This window comes from Hydra vulgaris, chromosome 08 (assembly GCF_038396675.1).
Source record: "Hydra vulgaris chromosome 08, alternate assembly HydraT2T_AEP".
Taxonomy (NCBI): Eukaryota; Metazoa; Cnidaria; class Hydrozoa; order Anthoathecata; family Hydridae; genus Hydra; species Hydra vulgaris.
This window is the reverse complement of record NC_088927.1, coordinates 10,415,001-10,430,000: the sequence shown is the minus strand read 5'-3', so window position 1 is coordinate 10,430,000 and position 15,000 is coordinate 10,415,001. Positions and strand designations below refer to the sequence as shown.

The 15,000-nt window shown below is 30.3% G+C and overlaps 1 protein-coding gene across 1 annotated transcript in view; it reads right to left on the bottom strand.

Moving 5' to 3' along the window:
* LOC136083605 (phosphatidylinositol 4-phosphate 5-kinase-like) overlaps positions 1 to 15,000 on the bottom strand; it is a 34,661-nt gene that overhangs the window by 2,806 nt on the left and 16,855 nt on the right. The window contains exons 2-4 of the mRNA XM_065803063.1: positions 2,328 to 2,528; positions 1,970 to 2,143; positions 205 to 818 (exon numbers count right to left, since the gene is read on the bottom strand). Of these exons, the coding sequence (XP_065659135.1) occupies positions 205 to 818; positions 1,970 to 2,143; positions 2,328 to 2,528 (989 nt within the window). The remainder of the gene's footprint in view (positions 1 to 204; positions 819 to 1,969; positions 2,144 to 2,327; positions 2,529 to 15,000) is intronic.

The window sequence follows — 15,000 nt, the reverse complement described above, 5'->3', positions numbered from 1 at the left end:
AAAATTACCAACTTCAACAATAGCTCAAGCAATAGCTGTAATTTGTATTTGAGCTATAATTGGATTTTTGAGAAAAAGCCTTTGTAAGAATATTTGAAAATACATTTGGCAGCTTGTTTTTCTAATATTTGTACATAAATATATATTTTTTTAATAAATTTAATTTTGATAGATCTAGGACATTCATGTACTTCATATTTTTACCTGTTAGCTTCCTCGTGCCTTCCCAATGAATTATCAGTCAAAATAACTTTTCCTTTGATTTTGTTAAATAATGCCGATGTATCTGCGTCATTATGAGTCCATCCAAGAATTGCTTTTTCTTGAGCATCTTCATCAATTACCTGAGTGACAGAGTTCACATCTCCATCAAAGAATGTTGCTACAACAATGCAATTGTTTATCCAATTTTTGTCAAACAAATTTTTAATTATTTCCAAATTTATTCGTTCTTCACGAGTTATGCGACCGTATCTTAAAACGATAATAATGCAGTGGACGCCACCTTTTGATGCTTCTATAAATTTCTTTAGATCTGATGCGATCTGAGAGTCTGACTGATGAGGATCGCTGAGCCCAACTGTATCCGCATATATTGTTAGATTTCGAGCATTAAATATCCACAACATTTTTTTCGTGACCGAATTCGATGTTGCTCCTATTTCACATGGTTGATTTAAGTTTTCTTTCAAGACAGAGTCATTGTATAACATATTGATAATAGTAGATTTCCCAGTTCCTGTTGATCCCACAACAACAACAACTTTATTCAAGTTTGGTTTAAAAACATCAACTTTTTCTATCAACGGAGCAGTTTCCTTAAAATAATAATAAATGCATTTTAAAGATAATATTATTACATGCTACTCAGATATAATGGGATTGATATTTTTTAGCCTTTATATAAAAATGCCTCTGATTCAAAAAAATATGCATAAATTTTTAACTATAGTAAAATTATGAACCTATATAAACATTTTGACTGGTTCACTGTTGTTTTGTAAGCCAAGCAGGTTTAGCTAAGCTGAAATTTTAATAATACTGCTCCCCCCCCCTCCCACCTCCATGCACCTAAAACTAGCATGCAAGACACATTTGACTTCACCGTTTTATAACAGCCAATAAACTATAAATGGCTTAAGAAATTTTAAATTGAATTGTAATGCTGTAACGGAGCGTTGGTTGCTTGGTATGATATTCATTAAGCCATCTTGTGAAATGTATGTTTAGTACCAGATGGTAGCACTTTGTTCATTATTTCAACTTGAGTTGCTCCTTTCGGACAACTCAAGCGTTGACGAGAGTAAGAGATATAACACATCTCAAGAGCAGCTACAAAAGTTTCAACAAAAGAGAAATTAAAAGCGTATACAAGCAATAGGATCAAAGTAAAGGAGCAAAGAGGGATGAGCCATCAATAGTTAGATCCGCTTACCTTGCAGTTCTAAGCTTATTGATTCCTATACCTCTATCAAACACTGACGGAGATTAAGAGTTTGTAATGATTGCAACAGTAAACTCAGTTTGGTTGCTAAGCTGTACCAAAGGGACAAAGGCTGCGTTAATAGTTCCTAGATGAGTGTTGACTGTAACTCTCTATGCGTTTATTTAAAGGCAAACTTATAAACATCAAGTTTAACAAACTTTGTTTTGTATGAAGATTGATATCCCCAAATCCGGTTTTAGCAACTATTGTGTTTGCTCATGAATATCTTTATCAGGGTAATAGGTGATAATAATGAAAATCAGCTCTTTTCTAAGCCTAACTACTGAGAGCCGTTTAATCGATGTGCATACGTGGACGGCTCTCTTGATGTTCCTGTGGTTGTTTAGTTAGTTGAGGAATTATTGTAAAATTGTTTTTACTCTACTAAGTCATGTGGTATGAAAGTACTTCGGTACCGTTTTAATCGAAAGTTTTCAAAATTTCATTTTTTATAATGAACCCTAATATATAAAAAGTACTTACAGATTTAAGCAGTATTTTTGAGTTATTTTCATTTTGTTTTTTTGCATCATCAATATATTTACTCTGTGCTTCAACATCACTCTTATCTTTATCATCACTATTATCTTCATTAAAGTCGTTATCATCACACTTTTCAACCTCATCATCATACTTGTAATCATCAACGTTGTTTCCCTTTAAAGGAATAAATATTTATCTTTAATGTTAAATATCAAACATGCATTCATTTAATATAAATACTAAGTACTCATTGACATTTAAAAACATATTATGTGCAATGACATTAGGAGAATTCCATTAGCTATATTGTTTTCAAAATAAGTTTGAAAAACTTAGTATAATAATTATAATACTGTACCTCTATTGGAGTATCTTCTTTTTCTTTGTGTTTTGTTTTTTCTTTTAAATTTTTTTCGTCTTTATTTCCATGGTGATTATCATCAGATTTGTTACTAGACTGTACTATCGCGCTTTGACATGATTTGTGATGCTTTTTTGAATATTTGTGAGAGAGATCTTCTGTTTTGGAAGTTGATGGTTGATCTTTATCACTCTTTTTCTAAATATTAGGATATTAGATATCATTTTAATTTTACTTTGGATTAAAAGTGGCACCAAAAGCCACAATGCCACATTACAATAATACACAAGCCGCAATGCCAATAGTATAAAAAAAAACTATAGCACCACTTTGTTTTATGATCACAATAATATAATGCCAAATTCAAATAGCACTATGTTTCAAAATGTCAAGTATTTTTCTAAACACTAACAAAACTAAAAGCACTAAAAATATGTTTCCTTAATTTATTCTAAACAAAAGTATATATTCCTGCAACTTTACCAATGTTATAAATAAGTAATATAAAAAAAGGTGCTTATTTACGAACAAGTAACTTTTAATAAATATTAACTTTAATAATTTTATTAGATCTTACTCTTCATTCTAGCTGATACCTTTCTATCTCACATCACACCAGACACATATTGCCATCCACACCACCCTTCCTGCATTCTTTTCCTTACCTCCCTTTCACTTTCTCCATTACTCTGTACCCGCGACCCTAAGTAGGTAAAATTGTCGACCTTCACCAAATCAACTCCTTATTTCTTGACCTGTCCTTTGTCTACCCTCTCATTGACACACATGTACTTTGTTTTACTCCGGCTCACTTTCATTACCCTGCTTTCCAAAGCATACATCCATCTTTCCAAGTTTACCTCCACTTGCTCTTTACTCTTACTACAGATAACAATGTCATCAGGAACTATAATAATCTAAGGAAACTCTTTATAAACTACGTCAGTCTACCCATGACAATTGCGAATAGGAAGGGACTCTGGGCTAATACCTGATGTTATCCTACCTCCATTTTGAATCTGTCCGTCATTCCTACAGCACATCTCACTGTTGTCATACTGTTCTCACACATATCCTTCACCGCCCTCATTTACTTTTCCGGTACTCCTTACCTCCTCATATAATGCCACAGCTCCTGTCTCGGAAATCTATTATTAGCTTTCTCTAAGTCCACAAGCACACAATAAGACTCCTTCTGTCCTTGCCTATACTTCTCCATTAACACTTTCAGAGCAAACATAGCATCTGTGGTGCACTTAGCTGGCATGAAACCATACTGCTGCTTACAGATCTCTACTTTTCATCTAAGCTGAGCTTCCACCACTTGTTCCCAGATTTTCAGGCTGTGACTGATTAACTTTATTCCCCTGTATTTACTACAACTCCTAAAGTTGCCCTTAATCTAGAAAATTAACACCATAATGCTGCCACAACTCCTCAGGTATCTTCTGACCCTGCGAGAGTCTGTTAAATAACCCTGTCAAAAACTCCACCACTATCTCTCCCAAACAATTCCAAGCCTTAACTGAATATCATCCGGTCCAACTGCGTTACCACACTTCATTTTCCAAATTGCAGCCCTTCTTTCCTCCATGCTCACCTGGGGAACCTCCTGATTTACAACCTTTGTCTCTTCTAACTTCCTTCCTTATCATTTTCTTGATTCATCAGTTCCTCAAAATACTCCTTCCAACTTCCCAAGACACTATCCTCACTAGACAATACATTTCCATCTTTATCCTTAATCATCCTAAACTGCTGCACTCCTGCCCATCACGGTTTTTCTCTCTAGCCAATCTGAACAGATCCTTTTCCCCTTCCTTAGTGTTCAACTTATCATACATATTACTATATGCCTTTTCTTTAGCTTTTGCCAATGCTCTCTTTAGCTTGCCACACGTCACCTTGTAATTTTGTCTACTTTCTTTGTCTTGCTGAAAATGCAAATTCTTTTTAGCGTTCCTCTTATACTTTCGTGAACATCCTCATTCCACCACCACGTCTCCTTGTCTATTTTCTTCTGTCCTGATGTCACACCAAGTGTCTTCCAAGCCACATCCCTGACTGTATTTGACACATCATCCCAGGTATCCAGAACACCACCACCCAGTGCCTGTCTCACCTTATCCTTGAACTTTACACAACAGTTCTCATCCTTTGACTTCCACCACCTGATCTTAGGTTCTGCTCTCACTTTCTTTTTCTTCTTCACCTTTAAAACTATCGTACATATCACCATCCTATGTTGTTTAGCTACAATCTCTCCTGGTACCACCTTGCAATCACTAACCTCTTTCATGTTTCTTTTCTTATAAGGGATATAGTTGACCTGTGTGCCTCTTCCCCCACTCTTATACGTCAACCTGTGCACTTCCTTTTTCTTAAAATAAATGTTAACTACACCCATCTTAATCCTTTTAGCAAAATCTACCACCGCTTGTCCTTCACCACCCCATCAATCTCTAACTTTACACAGATCACTCTGTCACTTACTCTCTTTACCTCCACTACGCTCTTGCTAAATTCCTCTTACAGAATTACCCCTACTCCATTTCTCTTCTTGTCAACACCATGATAGAAGAGATTGAAGCCACCGCCAATGCTCTTGGTCTTGCTTCCCTTGCACCTGGTCTCCTGTACACTCAGTATGTCTAACTTCCTCCTCTCTATCGCATCAGCTAGCTCTCTCCCTTTATAGGCCATAGAGCCCACATTCAACGTACCAAATTTAACCTTCACCTTCCTGCTCATCCTCCTCTTTTTCATCTTCAGAGCTCTCTTCCCCTCTTTCCATCTCCTCTTTTTCCTTGTCCCAACAATAGCCCAATTTCAACCAATGCTCTGTTGGGCAACAGCACCAGAGGCGGTCTTTGTTTACCCGGGCCCCGACCAATCTGGTATGAAATTTCTATTGTTGATCTGCATCATTTAATTTGGCGCAGTTTTTACACCGAATATCATTCCTGACGCAACCCTCTCTATTTATACGGGCTTGGGACCGGCACTAAATTACACTGGTGTGTGCATCCTAGTGGCTAGATTAGAGTATTTAATAAAAAAAGCTAAGCTTTTATTATTAATTATTCTAAATATACATAATCATATATTTTAATAACATTTTGCGAAATGTTATTACTTATGTTCTGTTATATATGAATTTTATGTTCCTTAAGTTGGGTTATATGCATATTATATTAATTTATGGTGTGTTCTATTGTTGTGTGTTATTGCTGTAATGTTGTTTTTTTGTTATCTTTTGAGTTAATAGGAATTTGGCTTATCTTCACGTTGGCGTCTATTGTTAAAAATGATAAATAGGTAATTTTATTATATAAAATTACTGTTTTTAACTATTCACTAAAAGCCAAAAACAATTATTTCTAAAACAAATATTCATTTTAGATGACACCAGTATAATTGGAGAAAGTAAGTTAAAAATGCATTTTACGTTTTAAAATGGAATAAAAATACTTTTTAATATATCTGTTTTCTTTGATGTAGGTTATAAATTGCAGGCATTTAAAATGTTATATAATATAGTCTCAAATATTCTTTAATTACTTAAAAAATATATCATTGTTAAATAACACCAGGTTGTTGAAAATAGTTATAGTTTATTGATGATTTTGTAGACTGTTAGAACAGAATAAATAGGTCAAAGATCAATTCAATGTACTTTGTAACCTACTCCCAAAGTGAAGTTATGCTATCAGTTATTTGTTTGTTTGTTTTTCTGCTAAGTTGCCGACAATGAAGAGAGTGGTAGTAAGATTGAAAAGATTTTAATTTTTATTAAGTAACTAAAATGTTTTTTAGAATGTTTTTGTTCAATTTGAAGTAAAACAGTAGGTATTTATAAATTTATACAATAAACCCAAGAACTTAGGTCCTACTGAAAATTATACTGTCAATAAAAAAGAGAAGAAATTTAAAATTCATAGTAAGACAGATTTTTATTAATGTAAAGTTATGTATATAAAAAGAAAAAAAATAACAACATTTATAAACTTAAATATTATATAAATGGTCAAAAAGTACAGGAAGCAATATCCGAACGTGATCTTGGTCTTATAATTACTAACAACTTATAATGAAAAATCCAATGCCAAAAATCCGCGTCAAAAGCTAATTGTATTCTCGGAATGCTTGAGCTAACTTTTAGTTATTGGAACGTAAAATTATTTAAGATTTTGTACCCGTTATTTGTAAGACCTCATCTTGTAACACTTTCTTAAGCATGGAATCCTCATAGAAAAAAAGACATCTTGAAAAGACATGGAAAATCTTAAAGAAATTCAAAAACGAGCTACTAAACTAGTACCTGCTTTAAGTAAACTTAAATATGAATCATGACTTAAACATCTTTGTTTAACTACCCTTAAAGATAAAAAAATTAGAGGAATACTAATTGATTACTTTAAACTTTCCGTGAGAGAGAGGGAATAGAAAAATAATTTGTCTTTTTTTGCTTTTCCTTGATTGTTAAATTTATGTTATTTTTTTAGTGTTTTATTTAAATTGTCTTAAGCCACATGAAATATAATTTTAACAAAAAACAAATGAAATTAAATAAAAAAAGTGAAAAGTCGTTTCTGGATAACAAACGTCTTTCCTTTGAACCTTGTGGGGACACCAGACTTTTTAGTTTATAGTTATTTTTAGTTTACCTTTGATTAGTTTTAACTTCAGTCATCTTTTTTCTTACTTTAGACAACTTTATGGAAGAAAATCAAGGGAATAGATAAAGAAATTATAATTATATATTTATTTATAAGTATATATTATTTTATCGATTATTCTGAGGTATATTTTTTGTCTATAATGTCGAGTAGAAGCATAACTGGTAGGGCTAAGTTTTAAATTTTATATTATTTGTATGAAGAAATATGTGCAATAAGTAAAAGAATTATTTAATTTAAATATGATATTTTTAAGCTGTACGCCTTTTACTCAAATTTTTATCAAAATAAAATTTTTCACACGTTTAACCCATTTTAATTTAGTCTATTTTTTTTATTCTTAGCATCCTCATCATCCTGTGAAAATGGTGAGGTTATGCTTAATAATTTGATTAAATAAAATTGCAAATATTTCTAATTTTATTATATTCTTAAATTTTAATTTTAGTGTCGTTAATAATTGAGAGCTTTTGAGATTTTAGATTCGTTAGCATTTGAGCAGTACGGAAATTATTGCTCCCAACATTAAGGACCTCTTTCGGAGAGGTCCATTAATTAGTACTGCAGTAATGGCATTAACGATGAGCTCTCCTTCAAATTGAGGGCTGATCCAATCAGAGGTGTTGAGAGACGCCGAAGAAAAAAAATAGCAACCAAAAGGTTGTAAATGCCTTCTATCAGTTAAAATATTTATAACTTTTTTGTTGCTGTTTTCTTCGGAGACTTATTTTTATTTTTTTTAACTTTGTAATTTTTTTTTTTTTAATTTGTAGTTGTTGTTTTTTTTTAATTTGTAATTGTTTTTATTTTAATTTGTAATTTTTTTTAACAATATATTATGTTATACATTCGGTGTGTTTTGGTCTTCTTCAGTTAAAATTTTATTTGTTTTTCACCGATTAAACTTAAATATAGTTAAATTGATTCATAACCCAGTTATCATTATATAAGGATGCTACATTCTATTGTTAAAAATAATTATTTGGTAATTTAATTTATTGAAAACACTGCTTTTAAATTTAACTTTAAGCCAAGACAATATATTTTGCTATATAAATGCAGTCTATATATATCTCAATTTGATTTTTTGTCTTTAATGTTTATAGTTTGGCTCCTTGAAGCATTTCTTATTTTGCCTTTTAATTAAAATATTATAAATCTATTGTAATGTCTCTTAAATTAAACTAAAGTTTACTAAAAGCCAACTTGAATTAACATCATAAAACAACACCTACAAGCTGCATCATGACAGCAACTTAAGTATGACAACAAGCTACCGAAAAGCAGGTAAATTGTTTTTCAGTTGTTGTTTTTTTTTTTTTTAATATCTTTTTATCTGTTACAATTTTTATGTTAGGTTTGTCATACGACGCATTAATGCAATATAAGAGATCAAAGTTTAAATATTTTTTTCAATTTGTTAAACACATGTTTGATTGTAAAGTAAATTTTTTTTTGTTTCAAAGGTATTTGAGCTGAATTGCTTAGTTATTTTGAAAAATTTATTTAGTGTGCATTTAACATTTTAAAGACAATTTTCATTTTAAAAGACAAATGTATCACGTCGATACCAAAAAATTAATAACTCTTGTATAATTTATGTTCACTTTATATTAATCTTATTAATTAGTTAAAGTGCATGTTATAAAAAACAGAACAAGAATTAAGCTCTAGTGTTTCGCCACTTAAAGCAATATGAAGTGTTACTATTTTGTGCCAGTAACTAAAAACGTATCGTGTTGAACTTAGTAATGTCGAGAAAAATGGCTCTGTCTTTCACACTAATATGACCTGCGTCAGTTATAAATGACTCAAATAACGTTAATTAATTGGTAAACTATTTACCTCCTCTTTTTATGTTATTTTGACAGGTGGCTTGATTTTTTCAATTTGAAGGCGTTTTTCTAAAAGGGTATTAAGTAATGTTTTGCAACTTTGAATTCTGGAAAACAGCCACTACAAATTAATTACGAAACAGACCGACCATAACCTGTGTTACGTGTTGTTTTCTGCAAGTTATTATTATTATTGATATTATTGTTATTATTGTTTTTGTTGTTATTACTATTGTTATCAATATTGTTATTATTATTTTTGTTATTTTTATTATTATTATTATTATTACTATTGATTTCGTTTCGAAAAAACATTTTACAATTTTCTTGCTTTACAAGTTTCATCAATAAAATTTATATAAAAAAAAATTAAGAACGACATGAGCATGTTGAAGACAGACTTACATATTTTAGTTTTTAGTAAATAAATTCTTATTTTATTTTAAATGCAAGTATGGAAAACAGAAAGTTGAACACTTTTAAAAAGCTGTTGAAGAAAAGCGAAATCAGCATAAACTTGTATTTTTTTCTTTTAATAGCATTATTATCAAGCAATATAAACAACAAAACCAAAGTGCTGTTTCAAATCTAAAGTTTTATTATCAAGAGTTAAATTATAGATAGAAATTGAACCATAGTTAGGGGATCACTATTTGTTTTAGTACCAACGAAATTTGAATTGAAGATTGATGATTTATGGTTGATGTGTTTTGATGCTAAGTTTTTCGAAACTGATGATGCTAACAACGTTACAAATAACTTAGTAATTAGTTATAAAATTATTTTAATAAAAATAACTTATCTAAAAGAATAAACTTTAATGGTAGGCAAACATTGGCGTTATAACTTTATGTAAAGTAATCCAAAAGTGTCACTTCGTGAGCCTGACTCAACATTTGTTACACGAGCACAGGGACCCAACAAAGAACGTTTGCAATCTCTTTAACCTATCTTCAAAATTATGCATGACAGAAAAGCTAATTTTCTGACAGATTTTCAGTATGGTTGAAACTAGCAACAGTAAAAGAGGTACTAGCAACTAACAAACCAGCAACAGTACAAGTATCAACAGTACAAGATGGTCAAATTAAAATCATCAGTGTAAGGAGTAAAAATTGAGTTGGAATTATTATTTTCAATAAAGAAAATTCAGCCAGACCCGTAGTCTGTATTTCCGCAGCAGGATTCCATTTTCCACCAATAATAACAATAATTGACAAACTCAAAAGGTTAAAGCCAGAAATGAAAAACGGCGCACGACCGGAAATCGTATTTAGTACACAATAAAAAAAGTCGAATAGGAAAAGAAGGTTTTGCAGACACCCAATGGTCACGCTACACGTGCAGAAAATTTTCCAGCCATATATTTAACACTTGGCGCAGAAGTGCGCATCGTGTTGCTAATTTCTCATACTACAAAGACTGAAAAAATCAGACGTTGGACAACTTGGTACATAATATGAAAAAGCTTTACGGAAATAAAATGTTTACATATATCAATTGTTAAGTGGCAGAACTAAATGAGGCACACAATTAAGCAGCATCTCTGAGAATTGGTATAAAAGGTTTCTAATGTTTCAGATTGCATAGCCTCTTCATTCACCGATCTTAGTCTTTTCAACGGCCTTCAGTCATCTCAAAATATAGATGAGATGGCAAAAGCGCCTAAAAATAAACTAAGAGAAGAAATTGTAAATGCTGCACCACCGTTTTAAATTTGTTTTCTTTGCCAGTAGGTTCACTTGAAGTAAAAAACAAAGCAAAAAATTAAATTAGATAAAAAACAACAAAGGCAGCTGATATTGCTAGCTTCTTTTTAGAATTGTATTAGAAAGTATGCCAAGAAATTTAAAGCATACATTAAATCAAAACACTCGCCCTTGTTGACACAGCTTTCCGGCACACTATGCGCTGCAGCCAGAACTTTGTTAATATATAAATTTTAAAAAAATTCAAAGAGTGTTCTACGAAACAGATTCTTAAAAGGACGGAACACTCTATTTTACTTTATATATATATATATATATATATATATATATATATATATATATATATATATGCATATATATATATATATATATATATATATATATAATGAGTCATCAGCAGCAATTCATAAATCCAGATGTAATCACTATATCTTCAGCATTTGATACAATTGATCACAGCCTGCTGATTTCCTGTATTAAAGATTAATTTGGTGTCACAGATATTGCACTAAAATGGCTGACATCATACATGCACTCTCAAAAATCTTTTGTTTCTATTGGATCAACGAAATCTAGATCAATAGCAAGTTTAACAAGAGCACCACATGGTAGTCTGTTAGACCCATTTCTGTTTTCGATGTTTGTTTCACCTATATATTGTATTATAGCTAAACTCAGTACTAATCATCATTAATATGCTGAGGATACCCAACTTTACACTATCATCAACCCAGGCAGAGATAGTATTAATGAAATCAATGTGTTTGCTGATACAGTAACAAAGTGGTTTCTAGAAAATGAACTTCATCTCAACCCAAATAAAACAGAAGCTGCTTTATTTTGATCTAAAAAACAAATTAACAAGCATCAAAATGATTTAAAATTGTTTTTTCTGAAACAACACTAACTAGGATGAATTCAGTAAAAATCCTTGGTGTCACCCTAGATTATTCGCTCTCTATGGACAAGCACATAAACAACACTATTAAATCCTGTAGTTACCATATTCGTGCACTTCGCCACATTCGTCCATGTCCGACTAAAGAAGCTGCAAATACAATTGCATGTGTGCATGTGGAATTGTTAACTCTCAGCTTGACTATTGTAACAGTCGTTTGCTTATGAAAAAAATATTAAAAAACTCCAACAAATTCAAAATCGTTTATCTCGAATCGTTGTCCATTCTCCTAATCATTTAAATTCAGAAATATTGCTGAAATCTCTTCATTGGTTACCAATAAATCAAAGAATAATCTATAAGATATCAGTTATCACATATAAAATTTTATTATCTAAATCTCCTGCATATTTATTTGAACTCCTAGAAGTCCGAACTTCAAAACAAAATACTAGATCATTAGACAGTTGTCAACTTACACGTCGTCAACGAAAAACTTCTCTGAGCTCAAAATCTTTTTAAATGACTGCACCTCGAATTTGGAATGGTTTATCTATGACCACGCAAAACTCAACCTCTTTGGAAACATTTAAAAAAAACTAAAATATGAACTTTTAATAAACGCTTTTTCAAACTCAAAGCCAGCATGTTTTAGTGCTTCTAAATTACTTCATCACTATTGTAATTGTTGTAAATGATGGTACTACAATCTCTATTCAATATTATTATTATTAATATTATTATTATTATTTTTATTATTATATATGTATATATATATACAGTATATATATATATATATATGTATATATATATATACATATATACATATATATATATATATATATATATATATATATATATATATATATATATATATATATATATATATATATATATATATATATATATATATACATATATATATATATATATATATATATTTGTATATATATTTACATATATTTAACATTATCACTTATATTTCATCGATATAACTAAATCTGTTTATATTTGATTGAGTTTTCTATAAAAGAAACATTTAAAGGTGTAGGAGAAGTGGGGGCATAACCACGTATGGAGGCACAACCGCTTTTTAACATTTCCTTTCGAAAAATTTTTCCTAATATGGCGAAAATAAAATCAGTCGTTAGTAAAACAGTTTCCTTCATTTCGCTTATGGCAAAAAAGATGCCTGTTGTGTTTCTGAGAAGTTGTGCATATTAATGTTTATGTCGATAAAATTATTATATTTACATCATATTTTTCCATACTATTCTTTTGAGGATTACGCAATATTTGATTTTAGTGTTAAAGATAAGTGCTATCAGCGTTATTTCATCAAGTGAAAACCATTATTGATATCAACGTAACCTAATAAGCAATCTATAAAACTGTATTCTTTCTAAAAACTGTCCACTGGGGCATAACCACAAAGACGCACAGCAGGCACAACCACATACTTCTAATATTTATTAAAGTCAAGTAATTACTATTTAAAATAATAACATTCATCAGACTTGAATGCGTTCATGCAAAAATGGAATAAAAATATTTTTTTTTGAGATGTTGGAAATAAATTTTCGAATTTTTTTATTTTATTTTTATAAATGAGTTTTTCATTTAAATAAAGAACATATAAATTAAAATTAAAATAAACTAAGAGAATAAATTGATATCTTGTTATATTTATGTATATTTGGTGATTATTATATTATTTTATATTGTATGTACATAATTGCGTATTTCTTAATTTTGAAATATATATATATATATATATATATATATATATATATATATATATATATATATATATATATATATATATATATATATTTATTTATGTATATGTCAAATGAGAAAACTCAGACTGAAAATACAAAGAATGCCTACACAGTATGCAAACGTGGAATAAAATCAGAAAATAATCTGAGCTGTGACAAGTAAAATGTAGATGTACGACAAAAAGTGTAGCGTGTTTATTTTCATATAAAATTAATCGAAACTTACGAAGGCGATTTTGCCCCCACTTCCCTATATATTGAGATCCAAAACTAAAAATTTTCGTTTTGATTTAGTTTTAAATTTAATATAGTCTTATTTTTGTTGGTAATATCTGGAAATTTTTTCTAGAGATCATCTAGAGAGCTTATATAAAATTGGTACGCTAAGAACATTTCTGTTAACTTCAAACTCAATTCCGCATGTTTTTTGCAAAGTTTCTTTAGTTCGTAAAAATAATCTTTTTAGAAAAGTCATATTTAGAAAAATTTTAGCTCTAAACATCATTACAATATATTTTAAGAGTTAAGTTTCAATGCTATCCATCTATCTGTGAATATAAAAGCAGCCTTTCATCCAATTTTACTCTTGTAACAAATTTTTTTTCTTTTTTTTTTAAATTGTTATTAACTTTAGAGTTTGGTAGTTTAGGAGAAATATCTTTCAATTTATTTAGTTATGGAAAAATAATACCTTATGAAATTACTATATTCTCTATAACAATTAAAAAAAACATGGTAGGATTTAGTTCTCATACAGCTGATCATACGTAATTGTTGTTCATGTCCCGTTGTGCCTTATAATACCGTTGTTCGGTTTAAAGCTGACACGTTTGAAAAGGCGTTTGAAATCATTTAGATGCTGTTACGTAGCCCTATCTTGAAGAGGAGGTAAATTTTAATGTCAGTGAAAAGCTTGTTGTTCATTTTATTCTTTTTCAAGAAAGTTTCCCACAAAATCACAGGAGAGCTTATAGAGTGGGCTTGGTAGAAACAAGAGAACGCATCAATTTTTAGAAATTTGTCAAATAGATCTGCTAACAGCGTAACATCAGTTACCCCAAATTTACAGCCAAAAGCAAAAAATCTTACAATCAAGGGCTACAATTATAGCCATAGCTGTGTGAGTACTCGAACGCTGGTACGTACTCATCTGAGTAAATAGCCATGCCAGTGTCCCCTTGTCATCTGCCAAACCTCTTCGAACATATCTAGGCCTGGCAAGGCTTTTTATGTATATAATTTATTATTAATTGTAATCGAGAATTATTTTAGAATTTCGGGTGGAATACTTAAGTTATTATTAATATACAGTAATTCATCATTTGGTTTTTTGAAAGGTACATATGAGTTTTCAGAGAGGTTAAACGTGACATATAAAAGAATTCAAATTTTTAAACTTATTTTTATTTCGATTTGACAACCAATGATTTTTAAAAATTATATATCATCTTTTCTTATTTTATCGAGCTGCGGGCCAGATCTTCTACGCATTACAATTAAACCATCGTCGCGATAAAGGCCTTAATCTTTTCTATTGATTTTTTTACTTAACAAATCTGAAAGATATAATCCAACAAATTAACAAATGTCTACTCCGACGAAACTGCCCATTGTTAAATCAAAGCAGTCATGTACGTTTTTTATTTTTCAAGTTTCTTTATTAAAAAAAAGTAAGGTTTTTATACAATGTTTAATTATACGGATTGTGTCAATAGGAATTACTGTGTTGGATCTTACAAATGCAATTGTTTATCTAAAATATATGCAG